At 44.8% G+C, this 19,543-nt stretch overlaps 3 protein-coding genes across 3 annotated transcripts; 2 read left to right on the top strand and 1 right to left on the bottom strand.

Moving 5' to 3' along the window:
- The first annotated feature begins 61 nt into the window (after positions 1-61).
- Positions 62-4,109, top strand: rgp1 (GP1 homolog, RAB6A GEF complex partner 1). Its single transcript, XM_052057051.1, has 9 exons — positions 62-422; positions 563-678; positions 1,638-1,771; positions 1,846-1,929; positions 2,007-2,156; positions 2,350-2,496; positions 2,567-2,694; positions 2,853-3,030; positions 3,737-4,109. The coding sequence occupies exons 2-9, from the start codon at positions 563-565 to the stop codon at positions 3,958-3,960; spliced, it is 1,161 nt and encodes a 386-aa protein (XP_051913011.1). The 5' UTR covers positions 62-422; the 3' UTR covers positions 3,961-4,109.
- A 250-nt stretch (positions 4,110-4,359) lies between these two features.
- Positions 4,360-5,368, bottom strand: msmp1 (microseminoprotein, prostate associated 1). The gene is made up of 3 exons (XM_052057172.1): positions 5,174-5,368; positions 4,845-4,953; positions 4,360-4,743 (listed from the first exon to the last, which is right to left on the bottom strand). Exons 1-3 carry the CDS (start codon positions 5,268-5,270, stop codon positions 4,557-4,559), a joined length of 393 nt encoding a protein of 130 aa, XP_051913132.1. The 5' UTR covers positions 5,271-5,368; the 3' UTR covers positions 4,360-4,556.
- A 1,752-nt stretch (positions 5,369-7,120) lies between these two features.
- pik3c3 (phosphatidylinositol 3-kinase, catalytic subunit type 3) lies at positions 7,121-18,055 on the top strand. Its single transcript, XM_052056528.1, has 23 exons — positions 7,121-7,620; positions 8,436-8,624; positions 8,693-8,836; positions 8,933-9,062; positions 10,028-10,114; positions 10,202-10,297; positions 10,983-11,054; positions 11,207-11,311; positions 12,040-12,132; positions 12,218-12,403; positions 12,851-12,981; positions 13,217-13,298; positions 13,769-13,836; positions 13,919-14,024; positions 14,103-14,219; positions 14,815-14,946; positions 15,050-15,178; positions 16,018-16,087; positions 16,178-16,242; positions 16,358-16,442; positions 16,511-16,585; positions 16,660-17,045; positions 17,733-18,055. Exons 1-23 carry the CDS (start codon positions 7,556-7,558, stop codon positions 17,745-17,747), a joined length of 2,628 nt encoding a protein of 875 aa, XP_051912488.1. The 5' UTR covers positions 7,121-7,555; the 3' UTR covers positions 17,748-18,055.
- The last annotated feature ends 1,488 nt before the right edge of the window (positions 18,056-19,543 follow it).

The following is a 19,543-nucleotide window of genomic DNA, read 5'->3' as shown; positions in this document are numbered from 1 at the left end:
TAAAGTCAAGATAGCAACAAGCCGCCTGTAACGTGTGTTGGCTGTGTCACGTGATCTTTTATTTATTTATTTATTGGGTGGCCAACCAAAAAGCGGCGCTGTTATTCTATCAATGTTTTTGTTCCCCAAATTGTAAAACGTGGAATCTGTTTACTGGCGCAACGTCTGATAAAATCGTACTATTAACAAGTAACGCAACATATTTGTGTTTTTGTACTTTCATAAATTGAAAGTTTGTTTTTCCATGGTTAGATTTTGGTCGTCCTTACGGAGACGCTTTGTTTACCTACTGCGACTAGATACATTTTGCTAGTTGCGGGTGAAAAATCTATGACAATGTGTTAAAACAGCATTCCGTTTGCTTTGTAACTCGGACAAGAAGAGAGCCGATACTGTCTGGACACAGACTTCCTGGGAAGAAGGTGTGTGTTCAAATTACGAGGCCAAAACATTAGCTTATTTTAGCTTGGTTTAGCATACTAGCATACATCCGTGAAGTCGCTACATTGTACTCTGCAGTTTATATTATTCGATTTATAAATTGTCGTGTTCCCACATGCAGATGATCGAAGTGGTGGCTTCCATGGCTCGGGGTCCCGTGTTTCTGGCCGGGGAGCTAATGGAGTGTCTCATCACTTTCAGAAACCCCATGTCCCACGTTTCTACCTCCGCGAACAGGTAAAGCAGGGACTTTAGTAGCATGCAGTGGCCCAAAAAGTATCACAAGCACGGAGCCGCAGTACATTTACAACCTAAAGTCTCATCATGTGTGTGTTGCCATGTCACTAATCAGCACAGAGCCTCCAAAGTGCTAGCCCATGTAACTTAACCCTCGTAGTGCACCGCTTGCGATAAATGTAAAATGATGTCTTTGAATCAAAGGCAAAAGCATTCAGAAAAACACGAGAGAGCTGAAACGTATGGAGGGTTCTAAAATGGCCTAAATTTCATGACGTCACCGTCTGATAATTCTCAGGGTTTGCAGCAATAATAAAAAAGGTTTTGATACCGTAATCTTCGCAATTTACATATTTTGCACCACAGAGACCCATTATAATTCATATTTTTTAATGCATCGTAAACCTAATGTGTATACATGCATTTCACGTGATTTTTACGTCAATCGCTTTGTTTTCGCTTGGACAGACGTATGCATGCCACATTGTTGGGTTGAGGTCATTCCAATTGTGCAACTTTTAGGTGGCATCAGAGGATCGCAAATGAGTTTGCCTTTTTGCAGGAGGCTTCAAACCAATGCATTTCACATGAACACGTCCGGTCGGGATTGTTCGTAGGGCTTGGTTGGGACCTCCAGACACAATTTTTTTTTCCTTTTGCAAAAAATAAAGAATAAAAAATCCCAAAGAACTAATGAAAACTATATATGTATGGATAGCACAGATGCCTCTGAACATTTTGAGTGTTTGAAAAAAAAAATGTTTGTATAACACAAAATACATCATTACAAAAATTGTAAAATGCATAACTTAAGGCTTTTTTAATTTGAAGCACACAAGGGTTAAACTTTATTAGTAACGGGACTGTCTATTTTACACACTGAAAGGTCTGACGTTGCGCCTACCAAGTACACAGCCCGCCTCTAATTTTCAAATTGGTTTTATTGTTCTCTTCCCCAGTGAGATTTTGGCGTGGGCCAGCGCCCAGATCCACTGCCAGTTTCACGCCAGTGAGAGCCGAGTTAGTCTGCCGAGCCGGGACAACAAGCAGGATGTCCAGGCTGACAGCGACACCGTCCTCATTCCAAGCAGAGGTCAGTTAGTGACAAGGCTGTATGGTTTCCTGCGAATGCTGAAATCTAACCTGACATCTTCCCGACTTCACCAGGAGAGCGAGGCCAGTGTGTTCTGGACACACCACCCAAAATCCTGTTCTGTGACCTGCGTCTGGATCCAGGAGAGAGCAAAACCTGTGTGTCAACGTGCGATTGAAAATGGCAAAACTGTCGCAAATCTTTTAAATGATGTTTCTGTTCTTTCGTATCGCAGATTCGTACGGCGAGGTCGTACCCGTTGACGGTCCTCCAAGTTTCCGCGGCCAGGCCGTGAAGTATGTCTACAAATTAACCATCGGGTGTCAGAGGGTCAACTCACCCATCAAACTGCTTAGAGTTCCCTTTCGAGTCCTGGTTCTCCAAGGTGAGACACTTTTTTGTCCTCCATGTTTGAAAAGTGGATGGCAGGCCGCAAATGGCCCCGAGCCGTAGCTTGGACACGCCCGATTTAGTGTATGCAAACTTGTGTTTTGAACTGCTATTACTGCAGGTAGCTTAGCAGGAGACCTTCTCTTCCTCTTCTTGCATTCAAATTGATGCTGTGATCATCTCACCAGGCGTGCCGGAAGCCTCATTCACGCAGGACGAGGAAGTGTCGCCCTCAAACCCGTTCCTGGAGGAGGAGGAGGCGAGCCGGAGGGATGCGCGGCCTTTGGAGAGAGCGCTGGACATGCTTATGATCTCCACGTCCAGGCGTTGCCCTCGTGAGTTGTGCTGGTTTGTTTTTCCGGATGAACTCACGCGTGTTGACGTGTGAAATTTGACCTCCTCCAGACATGTTCAACATCACCAACGTGCGGGGGAAAGTGGCAAAGTTCTGCATCTTCAAGACTATGTACAGACTCGGAGAGGACATCATCGGCACGTTCGATTTCTCCGAGGGAGCCATTCCGTGCTTGCAGGTACTTTGTAAAAAGATTGTCGGTGTAAATATGGAGGACAGTGGGGTGGGGTCCCGAAATCAATCAACGCCCGTGGACAATTGAGAGATTGAATTTCTGTTTGTGGCACTGTCACAGAACAATCTGTTTGTTTCAATTTTTTTTTTTTTTTTTGCAAGTATTCGGTGAGCCTCCAGAGCGAAGAGGAGATTCAGCAGGAGTACCAGCGTCGTCCCGGTCAGCCTCTCAGTGTGGCGGGACACGGACGGCATCTGGAATCGTGCCTGCACACGGCGTCCAGTCATTTCTCCCTCCCCGTGCCCCTCAACGTCACGCCGGGCTTTGCCACAAACGTCGGTCAGTGGTCAACATCGATGCACGCTTCCTTTGTTCTTAGTATTTTTCGACTGGCAGTCAAAAATCAAAGATGGGGGAAAAAAATGACCGATTACATTGTTTTCTCTGAACTAACTTACAAAATAAAATTGGGACCATTCATTTTTGGCAAAGATCACAAACATTTTGTTTTGAGGAAGCTCATCAAATGACTTCAACATGTTTCCATGACACCAACATGCTACAAAATGGCGACAAAGCTCTTCTTTTTTTTTTTTTGTCCGAATGAAACCAAAATGCCACAAGAGGGTGGCAAAGTCCTCTCTTTGCCCAAATAAAAGTCCTCAACTCACTTCAACATAATTCCGTGGTGCCAAAACCTCATTTTTGTCTAAACGCAACTCCTCAAACTTACTTAAGCATATTTCCCGGACACCTTTCCCCCCCATCTTTTGGCATCTTGCTACCAAGGAATGATAATGTTATGTGAATTGAGGAATTTCGTATTAGACAAAAGTAGTGCTTTACCGCCGTCTTGTGGCATTTACAGGCAATTATTAACATTTGCGGGGTGGGGGGGGGGGGTCTTCAATTACTCCGAGATTGTTGCTTTTTTCAGGGGTCACTTTTTTGGGGGGTGGGGGGGGGATTTTCAACTGCCAATTGAAAACGGAAAGAACATCCAGTCTGCCATTATGTTCCCACTTAACGAAAAGCAACATTCCAGTGACCTTGAGGTGGCGCCTGCACTTTGAATTCGTCACTGCCCGGGAGCCCGCCGAGCCGCCCGTCGTCCGCCAGAACGAATCAAAGGCGACGGTGTGGGCCGGCGCCGAGAACGTCGAAGTCGACACGTTCAGTTGGGACCTGCCCATCAAGATCCTGCCCACCAACCCGGCCTTGGCATCCTACGAGTCGCAGTTCACGGGGACCAACAGCATCAGCATTTGACCGTCAAGGGAACCGGGATGAGCTTGAACACGCGCCATTTGGTGTCAGATGAACCCTTATTTTTTTTATTGTTGAATTTCCAGTTTCGCACCACAGACATGTACATTTTACGTGAAGACATCCAAATTAAAAATGGGATGGAAATTGAACGTGGCTTCAAATCCCTGTATTTTGGAACACAATACATTTCTTAACATCTTAGCTTGGCGGGCAATTTTCATTTACGTATGACAAATGATACTTTTTTTTTTTTTTTTTGTTCATCAATCTCCGTCATCAGCAAAATAATGGCTGGTACACTCAAGCTGTATGGAAAAAAAACCCAAAGGAAATTATATTCAAAATATATATATATATATTTTTTGGGGGGGGGGTGTATTGCATTTTCAATAAGGAATATAGCACTCTATAATATTGTACTTGGAAAAAAAACGCACTCTTCTCCAAATAGAAGGTTCAGCATGCTTGCTTGAAGCATTTACTTGGGGGGGGGGGGGGGGGGAAGATTGTAATTCTGACGCATAAAACAAAAGACAATGAATATATATACACATCGAAAAAAAAAATTGAACCAAAGCATAACTTTTGGTTTCACTTTAACGCCGGCGTGTCAAGCCCGCAAGCTGGTTATGTATCTGAAGCGACCCGTGGCTGGGGTCCGTCATGCGCTCCCCCGGAACGCAAGGCAGGCGCGTGTCCGCGGTGAGGACAAGGATTGCCTTGCAGCTCACCGGCTCCACTCGCACCTCGCACCAAGCGGGGAAATCCACCGGCCGTTGTACCCTGGAGAGCATTTATTTCTTTTAAAATGTTGGGTTCAAGAACACAAATGTCAGACGTCCCAAAAAAAAAAAAAAACATTTTCGAGCCATTTGGGTACTCACAATTCACAGCATCCGACCCCCACCGGCTGCAGACAGGTGCACTGCATGCAGGTGTCATCCAGCCAAGTATCGCCCATCGCATAGTGACGCCCCTCAAACACACACGGCGCTGAGAAGAAGACAGCAGTGAAATCCCCGATAAGAAACATTCATCCAAAGCATCGATTCTCACACCAAGGTATGCAGCCGACCGAAAGAATACCTGGATTTGATCAAATTAAAATTTCCCATTTAAAACACGAAATTGCAAAAAACGGATCACTTAGAATTGGTACAGTTATTATTATTATTATTTTTTGTTATTATTTTTTTTTGTGTAGTAGTATCACCTCTGGAGTTGAAGTGGCACAGCATCGGGGCCGCCGCGCCGCCGCTGGTCCAGGACAGAAGAAACGCCGCGACCCACTTGAATGCGTTAAGCTCCATCGCCCTGCACTTTTGCCTCCTTCATTTCCTCCCATTTATATGTTCAGATGTGGTGTTGACCAGGGTGAGGGGGGGGGGTGGCGACACACCTCACTGGCGGCCATGGCAGCGAGTTGGGAGGGAAAAAAAATGAAGGAAGAAAGGCAATGGAGAGGTAAGCAGCTTTTTTTTTATGCGGTTCATTTCATATCCGAGATGCTTCACATAATAAAAACAAACTAACGTTTAAAAGCATTTACATACACGGTACGATAAAAAGTAGGTTACGAAAATCACTAACAATGTCAAGTATAAATTTTTTTTGAAAGCAGTTGTTTTACAAATGCTTTGAATGTCCTTACTTGTAGGCTGACTTAACTTGTGTTCATCTTATTTGTGTGCGGCATTACAGCTGAATGCTTCTGTACCATGTTTGTTTTGAGTTCAATATTTGCTTTCTATTCAGCCGAAGCCCTACAAATTCCCACACTTAATGAAAACACCAAATTCATAGAGCAGGCGTTTTTGCAAAGACGGGGAAAATCTTTCCCGAGGTGCTGCACTGGAACTGATCATCCATGGAAGTTTGACTCGGCAGAATAATCTTCGCCTCATTTTAGCTCTCCGACGCTTATTCATTGGCTTTTGACTCAGCGTGAGACTTGATTTTGAGCTTCACGCTGTCAGTGAGAACTATTTGGATGGCAAGTGTTCCTCCATAAGTTCCGCCAGAGCTGGTCTGACCCCCACGAAGATGAGATCACTCCCTTTAATGGAAGGAGTTGAGGTCATTGTTGATGAAAAGGCGAGGGGGGGAGGGGGTGACACTCAGGGGGCCCACCCAGAGTCTTCCCGCAGAACTTTTGTTTTATACCATCAAATGAAAAACAACACAGTAGTAAAGTCACAATGACTACATGTCTTAATTGTTGTTTTCTTCCTTTCTTGCTTCATTTTGCCGCCGTTTCTTTCCTTTCATACTACCCACGTGTGCCTTCCATCCTCCCTCCCTTCCTTCCATGCATCCATCGTTCTTGACTTTCATAGAGCCTTGTGTCCTCCTTCCCTGACTTACTTTTATACCATTTTCAGTGCGTCTTTCCACATCCTCTTCCTACTTTCCGTCCTTCCTGCCATCCGCCATTCCCCCCCATTTCATAGCATCCTTGTTGCTTTCCCCCGTCCTTCTGTTTGTCCTTCATCCTTCCTTCTTCTCACTCCTCCTTTCTTCCATTATTTCTTCCTGCATTTACCCTTCATTCTCCTGCCTTTCCTCCATTGTTTCATCCATCCTTGTTTCCTTTCTTTAACTTTAACTCTCTTTGTTCACCTTCCTTCCTTCCCTCTTCCTGGGTTCCTTCAAGCCTTTCTTTCCTCCTCTAGCCTTTCATACTGAACTCTACATGAACTATGATTAAGTTGTTGATGCACTGCAGTACCTGAATGACCATGAGCGCTACCTGAATGGAGATTCAATTAACATCTGCTATCGATCTGAAATTCCACGATTTGAGACGACTTTGCATCTTATGGATAAGATGGATGGACGTTGCCTTAAATGTCCCTTTGCTCTTTCATTTGCTGATGTCACAACTGCCAGTGAATAGGTCCACGGTTGCTGAAATAGTTTAAAGTAGAAAGTGTACATTATCCCCAGTTTTGGTCCTCTCTGTGTACTGACGCGAACGAAGAAACGAGACGCAAATTCAAATCTTTTCACTACGTTTACTGTTACTGGCCCTTTAAATTCAAGTTTGGCTCAGGCCCCAAAGCCCGCCTTCTCCTTCCCAACTTCCCTCATTTCTCCCCGCCAGTGGTTCTAATCGAGATACGATTCAATCGATCGCCCTTCTCTTCTAAATTCCGTACACTGACGTATCGGCAATGGGCTGCCTTAGTCTGAGAATAGCTCTCGCTCCCTGCTGGGTTGTTGTGTAGCTGTAATAAAAGATAAACAAGGCCCGGAAAGGGCTCTCTAAATGACACATTTGCCTTTTATGCACTATTTTGATATCATAGCTGAACGCGTATAGACCAAGTGCATCTCGAGGTCTGAATTGTGGGGCTTTTTCGCCGGTCCGAGGTCTTGTAGCAAAACAAACTGCACACACACACACACAGAAGTCTTCCTCGGACAAGCGAGTGTGAGCTTTTTTGCTCCAATTATGGGTGCTTTTGGAAATTCCATCTAACGCCCTAAGTTTGCTCTGAGAGTGCGAGTGTTGCCTTTCATTCAGCAACGCTTTTGAGTTTTCGAACGGTCCGTAGCGTAGAAGCACGCACTCTGGATTTTGCCCCGCCGGAAAATGGACACGGATAAGTTTAACTACGTTTACAGCTGCGACTTGGACATCAATGTTCAACTCAAGATGTAAGTCGTGTCCTTACAAGCGCACACAATTGTGACTTAGTGGAGGATAATTGGTGACCAATGCCCTGAGAGGGCGTCGGTCATTTATCGGACTTGCCATATTTAAATTTTCTTTATTGTTCTTTGTAAACAAACACCCACACACGCACATAACAAAGGGAAATGTTCATAAAAGCGTTAATGTGAAAAGGGTTCTCGATTTACGACGGACTTCCGTTGTTATGGCGGCGAAATGTACGTAAATCGGGCGATATCGTTTTCCTACGATAGCGTAGTTGTAAAGTCATAATTTCGGCACATTTAGAAAACTTGAAAATCACAAATTTTAAAAACGGAAAGTACTGCGCGTGCCTTCTTGTGCCACACGACCGTGTATTCCTACAACAGGCCATAGTCTTGACACTAAGCTACCCTAACACAACAGTAAAGTTGTAACCGCGGTAAAAATGTTAATACAAATAATTTCTAGAGCATGAATACAATGTAACAACAATAATGGTAACTGCACGTGCCTTCTTGTGCTGTCTGATGTCCTATTCTTATTCCAGATGTAGTCTAGCGCTAACTTATGCGAATGCGGTAGTAAGGTTGTCAGGTAGAAATGTATGTGAAAAATTAAACTGGATAAAATATTGACTAAGCACACTGTCACTTGGCTGCAGTTGAATCCTAACCGAAACAGATGCACTGTTGTCGAGAAAACCGTAGAATGAGAAGTTGAAAATCAGTTTCCATTAATTAGGATTATTAACAGCCATAAGAATGGTTCCTGGAGACTGCAGCAGACCCTTTTTGTGTGTTTACACTGCCAACAGAGGCAGTTTGGAAGGCAAGCGAGAGCAAAAGAGCTACAAAGCCCTGCTGGCGGACCCCATGCTGCGCTTCTCTGGCCTCTACCAGGACCACTGTTCAGACCTCTACGTCACCTGCCAAGTGTTCGCCGAAGGCAAGCCTCTGGCCTTGCCGGTTCGCACCTCCTACAAGGCCTTCAGCACGCGCTGGAAGTGAGTCTCAAGACGTGTCTCTGGGCATCCGCTTGCATTTTCAAAAATGACCACTTACTCATGTACAGTTGGAACGAGTGGCTGCGACTGCCGGTCAAGTACCCAGACCTTCCCCAAAGCGCCCAGGTGGCCCTCACCGTGTGGGACATCTACGGGCCTGGTCGAGCTGTCCCTGTCGGGGGAACAACGGTCACCCTGTTTGGCAAATATGGGTGAGTTGTCGATACATTTTTATCCTAAAGCTCGGGGTGCCGGAATGTTGCGCCATACAGAGAAAGAGAAAGAAATTTCCTCCTGTCTCGGCACAGGATGTTCAGACAAGGAATGCATGACCTGAAGGTTTGGCCCGGCGTGGAGGGCGACGGCGCAGAGGCCACCGCCACGCCCGGACGCACCAGCAACAGTCTCACTGAGGACCAGATGGGCAGACTTGCCAAGGTATTGATTTATTCATTTGTTTATTTTTTTTAGTCAGACAAAAGCGCACAACGGTGATTAAATTTGATGCTTTGATTCTAATGCTAATTTTTGAATCTTTGATGCTAATATTTGCTTTAGGGATTCCTCAAAACATCCGAACAGTCCTTTTCTTATATAAAATGCCAACAACAATATTGATGCATTTACAAATATTCACCAGTGTAGCAATTTTACACTTGACAAACTTTACCAAGTGTGTGCATGCTATTTAATAGTCTTGGTAGTAGTAGTAGTATCTAGTAGCGTGTGTGCATGTGCATAAAATACATCATCACTTCTCCATTTGAATGATCCCTGTCATGTTTTCTCTCTTTTGTGACACTCTTTGTAGTAGATTTAATGTGACAAACAGCTGGACCATAAGCTAGTTGTAAAATTCACATTTCTGAGGGTCGGCCATGTTTTAAGAGTTTACATATTGCTTTGACACACAGCATGCTCACCTAAAAGACAGACAATGCTGCCATTGTTACTTTTATGATGATTTTCTATTTATGATTTTCCGTCTTCAGAATCAAACTACAGCGGCCCAAGACTTTTCTCTCTCCATTCCCAGAAAAAATGAAATAAATGTGCATGGCGCTCAAGAGTTAATAATGCAAAATTGATGATGTCGATGGTATTGATCGATTCCAAAAAATATTAAATAGCTCCAGCACTAGTTATGAGTACATTTATCTTAAAATAAAAAAATATAAATCATAATTCTAGTGGTGTAGCTAGTATAAATAAAGTTATTGAAAGAAATAAGGTTCAAGTCAAATTTTCCTGTTCATTGGCAGATCATTTTGCTTCTGTCAAGTTAGATAGACCTCATTTCATTCCTTGTTTTTTTTTTTTTTTTTTAAGGCCAGGTTTTGTAGTGTTATACGCTTACTAACAAATAATTACTAGGAATGAGCTCTCTTGTCTTCCCCACGCAGTTGACCAAGGCCCATCGGCAGGGCCACATGGTCAAGGTGGACTGGCTGGACCGCTTGACCTTCAGGGAGATCGAGATGATCAACGAGGTGAGTTTGTGGCAGCGTTTTGTGAACAGTTTGACTGAGGTCCATGACGTTTTATTTGATTTTTTTTTTGTTTTTGTTTTTTCCCAGAGCGAGAAGCGTAGCTCCAATTTCATGTACCTCATGGTGGAGTTTCCCAGAGTGAAAACAAATGACAAAGAATACAGCATTGTCTACTATGAAAAGGTGAGCTCACTTTTTTGACATACAATGAACATAAGTGCAGATTAACATTTTTTTTTTTTTACCGTGACGACTAAAGTCATAGTGGAGATTTAAGAATTAAGAGTCTCGATGCGTTTACCGCCGTGCAGGCATCACTTCATTAGCAAGCCACGTGTGTGGCGCAAGGTGCAAAAAAACCCCACCGAAAAGAAACCACAATATAAAGAGACCATATCAAAAATAAGAATTTGTCATTTTACCCCTCCCATACACACTGAAAGATTTTGTAGATCTATTTTAAAACACAAACAATTGCAAGATTAAAATGTGTAGAAAATTCTGTGCCTTTTAATCAAGGTGTGGGTTTTTCATATTTATATGACAGCAAAAAGCCATAAAAACGGCTAATATAGCGTGGGAACTGTCATAACCCAAAGACTCGGAACGATCACTCACCAAAATGTTTGAAAAAATCTATTTGCTGAAAACTATCCTTTTTTTTGGTGCTCTTTTTGAAATTGCTTGAGCCCTGTCTAATAGGAAAGTAGTAGATTGACGTCAAGGAAGTCCGTTTTGGGCTGTTGGTTGATTTCGAGGCACGGACAGGCAAATAAAAAGCCAAATTTCCGTCATATGTCCTGAAGAGGAGGCGGAGGAAAATTGATTGCGCGTGCAGGTGACAGATTGAAGACTTGTTTGTTTTTAGGATGGAGATGACGCAGCGCCCACGCTCTCCAGCTGTGAAATCGTCAAAGTTCCTGACCCACAGATGGGGATGGTGAGCGCACGCACGCATGCACGCACACACATTCGGAGCAAGGAAGGAATGCCATCCTTCCATCCATTGTAAAATTTTTATCCTCACGAGGGTGCGGCCACATAAGAAAGGGAGCGCTCTATCATCAAATGTTTACCGTTCGCCCGTCGCAGGAGAACCTGGTGGAGAGCAAGCATCACAAATTGGCCCGTAGCCTCCGCAGCGGGCCGTCCGACCACGACCTGAAGCCCAACGCTGCCACGCGGGACCAGCTCAATGTAAGTTACATTACGTGGCCACCTTCGGGCCATTCAAACAAACACACAAAAAAACAAAAAAACAAACAAACAAATAAATAAATACATAAATAAATAAATGGAAATATGGCGGCCCGGTAGTCCAGTGGTTAGCACGTCGGCTTCATAGTGCAGAGGTACCGGGTTCGATTCCAGCTCCGGCCTCCCTGTGTGGAGTTTGCATGTTCTCCCCGGGCCTGCGTGGGTTTTCTCCGGGTGCTCCGGTTTCCTCCCACATTCCCAAAAACATGCGTGGCAGGCTGATTGAACACTCTAAATTGTCCCGAGGTGTGAGTGTGAGTGCGAATGGTTGTTCGTTTCTGTGTGCCCTGCGATTGGCTGGCAACCGATTCAGGGTGTCCCCCGCCTACTGCCCGAAGACAGCTGGGATGGGTTCCAGCACCCCCCGCGACCCTAGTGAGGATCAAGCGGCTCGGAAGATGAGTGAATGAATGAATGAATAAATGGAAATCCAAAATGAAAAAAAAAAAGGAAGACAATGAAAACAAACCTGATGACTCCACCATTTCCATTTTCCATTTTGAAAATTTTTAACATATTTTTTTCACTAGTGGAGTCCTGTTTTTATTTTTCGAGAATAAGAATGAGAACGTGTATTTTTGTAGTGGGATATGTCAAAACTTTTAGAGCTCAAAACAATATGAATTAGGGGGGGGAAAAGCATGACAAAGTACACTGATTGTCAACAGATCATCGTCAGCTACCCTCCGACGAAGCAGCTGAGCTCGGAAGAGCAGGACCTGGTGTGGAAGTTCCGATACTACCTCACCACTCAGGAAAAGGTCTGTTCCGCCCTCAATCGTCCCCCCGCCCCCCGTGGCATTTATATTCTTTATCGTTGCAGTTCTTAATCCGCTACCGCCGCAGGCGCTGACAAAGTTCCTGAAGTGCGTCAACTGGGATCTGCCCCAGGAGGCCAAGCAGGCCCTGGAACTGCTGGGCAAATGGCGGCCCATGGATGTGGAGGACTCCTTGGAGCTGCTCTCTTCGCAGTTTGCCAACCCGACGGTGCGACGCTATGCTGTCGCGCGGCTGCAGCAGGCGGATGACGAGGTACTTGAGCGAAGAAGAACGATCAATCAGTTCCTCCAAACTTTAGTGATAAAGCACTTTTCATACAGAGCTTGTGACCTTGTGTGGATGGATTAAAATACGCTGACTGTAGTTTAGCTGACTGTTTTCGCTCTCTGTACTGGTGAAAAAGCACCGGGCCTACAATCGAACCCTGGGGGACACCACATGTAATTTTTTGAAGCATGAATCCCCCCCTCTCTGGATTTTGGAGAGCATCAAGTGTGCAGCGGGAATCATCCAAGTTCTCGTAATTTACTACAATAAAAGTATCTTCCCACCAATTGATGGCCGATGAAGGTACAACAGAGTATTTTCTGTGGCGACAGGGTTTGGTGATGCGGCGTGCGATTGTTAACCCTGACTCGATCAATGTCGCTAAATACTGCTTTAATCCTTGAATCTGAATTTGTCTTCCGCTCTCTGTAGGACCTGCTCATGTATCTTCTCCAACTGGTCCAAGCACTCAAGTATGAGAACTTTGGTGATATCCAAGGAGGCCTGGAGCCAGGCAGCAAGAGAGAAGGCCAGGGACTTTCAGATGACTCCACACTCGACAGGTCAGCCATGTTGGATGTTGTGATGCTTTTCACTGCTATTCTGGCTATCAGCTGTTTGTCTAAATTTAACTCAGAAACGCTGCCTGGGTGGCGACTATGATTATTTATCTTTGGCACAGCGACACGAGCCGTTTGCACGTTTGAATTTTTTTTCTGGATTAGCCAGCCAGAATCATGCCGACTTGTCTTCGCCCCGCGTTTTTTTTTTTTTATGCTGTGTTTTTTGGTCGCGCAGCTCCCAGATCTTGACGGCCACATCTGCATGCCTCACCACTACGCAGAAAGGCAAAGAAGGAGCAGATGGTGAGAATCTTGAGGTAAGACATGGTTTCGGGGGGGGGGGGGGGACACAGAAAAACATAGAGGAATTTAAAAAAAAAACCCAGAAAACAATTGAGGTGCAGTGACTAATTGACAACGAATCAATTATCAAATGGATAATTATTTTTGAGAATCAGTTGAACGTTTAGAGACCGAGTTTGATTTCAAATCCTTGGAATTTCAGTCTCTCAACGGTAGATATTCTTAGATTGCTTTTGTCCTCCACGAAATCAGATCGTGTCGGAAAAATATAAACATTAGCGAACATCTGCCTTCTTTGAAAAACAATGCTCACCATATTTGCATATTTCTGGCATTTTACAGAACAAACCATCAGATTTTATGCAATGTCAGTTTGAAATAATGTCCTGTTTTTTTTTTAAGCGATGAGGACAGTGCAGGGGGGACTAAACCGATCTATCAATTAATCACCAAAATAGCCGACAAAGTTTTGTCTTATCTGCAGCAAGACCTGTGCACGTTTCTCATCTCGCGTGCTTGCAAGAACTCCACACTGGCCAACTACTTGTACTGGTATGTGTGTATGTCTCGTGTTTGTGTGCGCTCGCCCCATCGCCAGTCAGAAGATTTTTACTCAGCCATCACTCCTCCTCAGGTATGTTATCGTGGAGTGCGAGGACCAGGACACACAGCAGAGGGACCCCAAGACCCACGAAATGTACCTAAACGTCATGAGGAGGTTCAGCCAGGCTTTGCTCAAGGTTGGCCAAAGCAGCCCTCATCCGTACCGCCCCCCCCCCCTCCCCTCGCCTTTTGCTAGCTCCGTTTCTGGTCTCCAGGGCGATAAGAGTGTGAGGGTGATGCGCTCGCTGCTAGCCACCCAGCAGACCTTCGTTGACCGGCTCGTGCAGTTGATGAAGGCGGTGCAGAGGGAGAGCGGCAATCGCAAGAAGAAGGTGAGGGGGGGGGTCTGGGGGGGGGGTGGAATTTGTGGACATACCTTGGAAATGACACGGTGATGCCGTGACACGCAGGTTTAATATGTGACACACACACACACGTACATTTTGGTAGTAATATTGGTCATTCTTTGGAGATGATAAAGAATACATGCCTGTGAGTAATTGGATACGATACGCCACATGTGTTGCTGTGGCAAACCGTATGTGTTCTGATATCCGTTGCTTTAGCGCGCATGTCCAGCTCCGGGCCTGGAGGGCCACTGTCCTGCATGTCTTCCATCTCTCCCGGCTGCTACACAGCTAATCAGCTCATCAGCCAACTCTGAGGCAGCATTAGAAGAATCCTGATTATTTAAATCAGGTGCGCTACTCCTTGGGAGAGCTGGAAAACAGACAGGACAGCGGCCCTTGAGGACCGACTTTGGACACCCCTGCTTTAAGGACAACAATGCGCCAATGCTAATTGTTAGCCTATGATGTTTCCTATTGTAAGTTGCGTATGCGTTAGCCTAGCTTTAAAATAAAATGCTAAGAGAGAATAGTCATTGTGGTGAATTGACATATCTCAACTGCGCGTGTGTACGATCAGACTGAGCGGCTGCAGGCGCTTCTGGCCGACAATGAAAATGTATACCTCTCGGAAATCGAGCCCATCCCACTCCCGCTGGAGCCTCAGATCCGGATCCGAGGCATCGTCCCCGAAACGGCGACTCTCTTCAAGGTACCGCAAAGCTCTTGCTCCATTTTAAAAAAAATATTTTTTGTTTTCGTCTTTCGCACCGATGCACGAGACTCACTTGTTGTGTCCGACTTTTTGTCATCAGAGCGCGCTAATGCCCGCCAAGCTGATTTTCAAAACGGAGGCTGCCACCACCTATCCGGTCATCTTCAAGCACGGCGATGACCTGAGACAGGATCAGCTCATCCTCCAGATCATCTCGCTCATGGATAAAGTATGCGTACCTTTTGGGGACATTTCTGTGTGATCCCCTGTGTGGTGGTGAGGGGCAGGGGCGGATTTTTCAAGTTTTTTACAATGAAAACAGGAAGTTCCGGGTTCGATTCCAGCTCCGGCCTCCCTGTGTGGAGTTTGCATGTTCTCCCCGGGCCTGCGTGGGTTTTCTCCGGGTGCTCCGGTTTCCTCCCACATTCCAAAAACATGCGTGGCAGGGCTGATTGGACGTTCTAAATTGTCCCTAGGTGTGAGTGTGAGTGCGAATGGTTGTTCGTTTCTGTGTGCCCTGCGATTGGCTGGCAACCGATTCAGGGTGTCCCCCGCCTACTGCCCGAAGACAGCTGGGATAGGCTCCAGCACCCCCCACGACCCTAGTGAGGATCAAGCGGCTCGGAAGATGAATGAATGAATGAATAAATACTGACACATAGGTGTATATAGATGTACATGTTTGTGTATTTCTTAGTGTTTGTGTGTGTGTGTGTATTGTATGTATATAGTGTATGTATGTTTGTGTATGTATATTATATTTACTCCGGTTTCCTCCCACCTTCCGAAAATTTGCACGGCAGGCTGATTGAACACTCGAAATCCTCCCTAATTGTGATTGCGAGCGCGGATGGTTGTTGGTCTCTGTGTGCCCTGCGATTGGCTGGCAACCGATTCCGGGTGTCCCCCCGTCTACCGCCTGAAGACGGCTGGGATAGGCTCCAGCACCCACCGTGACCCTTGTGAGGATAAGCGGATCGGAAAATGGATCTATACTGTATATAAAACTGTGTCATCATAATCATCATCTTTTTGTACATTGGCTCAGCACTGCATCTATTTTTTCAGTTACTAAGGAAGGAGAACCTGGACCTGAAGTTGACACCCTACAAAGTGTTAGCCACCAGCACCAAACATGGTAACTTTCGCCAATGGAGGACAAGCGCGGTTACACTCAGCAATGTATTATTGAATGTTTATTTGGGGGCTTTTATTTTTATTTTTTTAGGTTTCATGCAGTTTGTGCAGTCGGTTCCGGTTGCCGAAGTGCTGGCAACTGAAGGCAACATTCAGGTCAGGGCCACTCGTCATATTACTGTGACCGCATTAGCATCAACACGCTACCGGCACCCCAAATCATGTTTCATCTCAAAAATTTAACTCGCTAAAGTCGCGTTGTGTGCTTTAGAGCTTCTTCAGGAAGCATGCGCCGAGCGAAAAGGGGCCGTACGGCATCAGCTCGGAGGTGATGGACACCTACGTGAAGAGCTGCGGTGAGTCTTTTCGGGACGGGACTTTTGGGGACAAATGGGGTTCCAATGCTCGTTCTGATGCTTTCCAGCCGGTTATTGCGTCATCACGTACATCCTGGGCGTAGGAGACCGACATCTGGACAATCTGCTCCTGACCAAGACAGGTAGAGTAAAAGAGAGCCCTCTGCGCCCCAAAGTGTGTTTTTATAATCGCTTATTCATGTTTGTCATCTTCCAGGGAAACTCTTCCATATCGACTTTGGCTACATCCTGGGCCGCGATCCCAAGCCGCTTCCGCCGCCTATGAAGCTGAGCAAAGAGATGGTGGAGGGGATGGGGGGCATGCAGAGCGAGCAGTACCAGGAGTTCCGGAAGCAGTGCTACACTGCCTTCCTGCACCTGCGCAGGTACTCCAACCTGATCCTCAATCTCTTCTCCCTCATGGTGGACGCCAATATTCCCGACATCGCCTTGGAGCCCGACAAGACGGTCAAGAAAGTGCAAGACAAGTTCCGGCTGGACCTGTCCGACGAGGAAGCGGTGCATTACATGCAGAGTCTGATCGACGAGAGCGTGGGCGCCCTGTTCGCCGCCGTGGTTGAACAAATTCACAAGTTTGCTCAAGTAAGTCGCGCTCGCCGCTTGCTCTGTCGCACGCTCAAATCTGGGACTTTTGAAGTCTGTTCCGACTTGAATTTGTTCTGAATCCGCAAATCAATTTAGAACCTCGGACCATGCTTACGGACAAATAATGCTCACTTTTCCCCCCTGAAAATGTCAAACACGCATCGATTAACCCTCATATTATGTTGAAAAAAAATCACATTGATTATGTTGTGGGTCATTTTGACCCGCACTGTAAAAATCCACACAAAATAGTCAAAAAACAGGTTACACCAGTAACAACTTTGTTTAAGCAAGATGAAGAACCGATTGAATTTTTATTTGACCACCGTTCATGTACTTAGAAGTAGGGCTGTTACGGACCAATAATTAACTTATTCTATTCTCTCAAAAAAAAAAAACATTTTATATATTTTTTAATTGCTCGTTATTTCTCAGAATCGATCTAAAAAAAAATCTCGCTCGGGCCTTACCTCTATGCTTGAATCGTCATTTCAACACTTCATTTTCAAAGCCAAATATGAGCATGAATGTCAACACTTGGACCATTGTTCTTCTCACACGCCGTATGCCGCAGATAGCTTTTCCCCAATTATGATGATTTTTATTTTTTTTTAACTGTACGGTGATTATCTTGAAATGTTCCCTGTCAAGAATAACGCATATTTTTTCCTCACGTGTGTTCAGTACTGGCGTAGGTGAGCTGTGGCATGAGGCCAAACCTGGTGGACCTGCAGAGAAGGAAGCTACTGCAACAACTGACTGATGAGGACAGGCATTTTTTTTTTTAATCTTGTAAATATCATGTAGTGTACTAATGAATGAATTAGATGTATAACCCAACACATCTTTTCAGCCTGTCATCATGCTATTGTTTTTTATTTATTGCGTGTCAGTCAGGTCAGCATTGCAAATGAGATTCTGTTCTCAATTGCCTTATCTTGATAAATAAAGGTGAAATGAAAAAAATAATAATAATCTGGATGGTTCCAGATGCTTGTGTCAACATAGTCCGGCCTTTCTCAGCTTTGTTTAACATTACAGGTCTAATAATAACTCAAATCCAAATCTAGGGGGCTGCACAAAGGGGATCGTTGTTCTTGTTTATAAAAGTTTGCACTGTGAAGCAAACCACAACCGCGCTGTTTTGGCTTTTTTAGTCCGCCTTCGGTCCAATCCCGTAAACTATTTCCACTTCATTAGGAATTTGTACTCACCAGGCGCTCTTGTGGTCCGTGACGTCATGACTAGCACACCATTGGCAGTCTGGTGAACACCCCCTCCCGCTCCCCATCTTAACCTTGTTTTAAACTCGTAAGCACACATAAAAATGACAATTGTATATTTCTACCGCCGCTATAGTGGGCCAGAATGACTCCCAGTCCCATTTGGCTCCCATTTTGGAGGTCAGCTATATTAAAAACAAAACAAAACAAAACAAAACACAAGTTGCATTTGACTAATTAATTGAACAGTATCTCCTCATGGGTTCTCCAAGGTTGTTTTTGTTTTCTTACCACCACCACCATAAGTTTTTACCGATACCGTCACAATCCCCTTAAAGGTAGAGTGACTGCCATCTTGTGGGAATCCTGCGGGATTCCTTTGACCCACAGGGTTCCCGACAGAATATCCACCTCTAATGCAAATTTAGGAAATGTGTTGCTGGATTTGGCGTTTTTTTTTTTCTGAGTTGATTTTAAGTTTGTTTGAAACACTACTTGTGCATTCGAGATTTCGAACAGTTTCTCAAATATCAATGAATGACCGAAGGAGCGCATTGTTCCACTTTATACAGTATATTGTCAAACTTGACATGTGATTCTGTCGTCAAGTTAACTGCACTAACATAACATAACATAACATAACATAACATAACATAACATAACATAACATAACATAACATAACATAACATAACATAACATAACATAATATACCGGTCTTACAAAGAAGAACTTTTTAACAGAACAAAATCACCAGCCATAACTTCACTTCAGCTAAAATGTGCCACAAAGCTCAATACTTTGCCTCGTGTTGTTCATGATTTACTTGGGCCACTTGAATAATTACGACGATTATTTTTTGTGCGTTTGCCAGTTTATCTTAAATTGGTGTGTAAAATTGTTAAAATCAAAGGGGAAAAATGAAATCTTTGCTCATTTTTATGGCAAGTGGTGTTATTTTGAGGCGGTACAGTATTGGAAAATGTTTGGAGGCCTTTAAAAATAGCACCATCTGCTGGATGTTGAATAAATTGCACGCCATGGATGCAAGCACAACAGAATGGCACGAGATCCGTGTCCACCTTTTGTCCACATATTCATAATTCCATTCGTAACGTTAACTGCTTTCTTTTTCAAACTGCTCATATCAGAATCATCTTCCTTGGCCAAGTATGTAGAACACACAAGGAATTTGTCTTTCGCTTCTCTCGTTTCTGTGTCGTCGTGGAAGTGCAAGCCCCGCCCCCGCTGCCTCTCAGACAGCCAATCGAGTC

Source organism: Hippocampus zosterae, chromosome 1 (assembly GCF_025434085.1).
Source record: "Hippocampus zosterae strain Florida chromosome 1, ASM2543408v3, whole genome shotgun sequence".
Taxonomy (NCBI): Eukaryota; Metazoa; Chordata; class Actinopteri; order Syngnathiformes; family Syngnathidae; genus Hippocampus; species Hippocampus zosterae.
Note: the sequence above shows the minus strand (reverse complement) of the source record. Positions and strands in the feature narration are given on the sequence as shown.